Consider the following 347-nt stretch of genomic DNA (forward strand, 5'->3'; position numbering starts at 1 on the left):
AACCTGCGCGTCATCCGCGGGACGCAGTTCTACGAGGAGAAGTTTGCCCTCTTCGTGCTGCTCAACTACAACCCCAACACTACCCACGCCCTGCGCCAGCTCGGCCTCAACCAGCTCACAGGTGGGACCCGAGACCCCCGGGCACCCTGAGGGTCCCGTCCCTGAGCGGTGCCATCCCACCGTGGTCGCCGGTCCTGCGTGGTGCAGCCCCTCAAGTCTCCATCCCAGGGCAGTGCCAGCCCCTCCTGGTGGTGCTGAGGGGTCCGTGCCCCCCTGACACCCCCCGTGCCCCCCAGAGATCCTGGCTGGGGGTGTCTACATCGAGAAGAACGCGCAGCTGTGCCACG

The 347-nt window shown here is 67.4% G+C and overlaps 1 protein-coding gene across 1 annotated transcript in view; it reads left to right on the forward strand.

The window, feature by feature from the left end:
• Nucleotides 1-121, forward strand: part of LOC103806422 (receptor tyrosine-protein kinase erbB-3-like) — a gene marked incomplete at both ends in the record, with an annotated part of 405 nt that extends 284 nt beyond the window's left edge. Inside the window, one exon of the mRNA XM_009079110.1 lies at nucleotides 1-121. Within this exon, the coding sequence (XP_009077358.1) occupies nucleotides 1-121 (121 nt within the window).
• Nucleotides 122-347: the final 226 nt, after the last annotated feature.

The sequence above is a fragment of the Acanthisitta chloris genome, unplaced genomic scaffold (genome assembly GCF_000695815.1).
Source record: "Acanthisitta chloris isolate BGI_N310 unplaced genomic scaffold, ASM69581v1 scaffold42557, whole genome shotgun sequence".
In the NCBI taxonomy this organism is placed as follows: Eukaryota; Metazoa; Chordata; class Aves; order Passeriformes; family Acanthisittidae; genus Acanthisitta; species Acanthisitta chloris.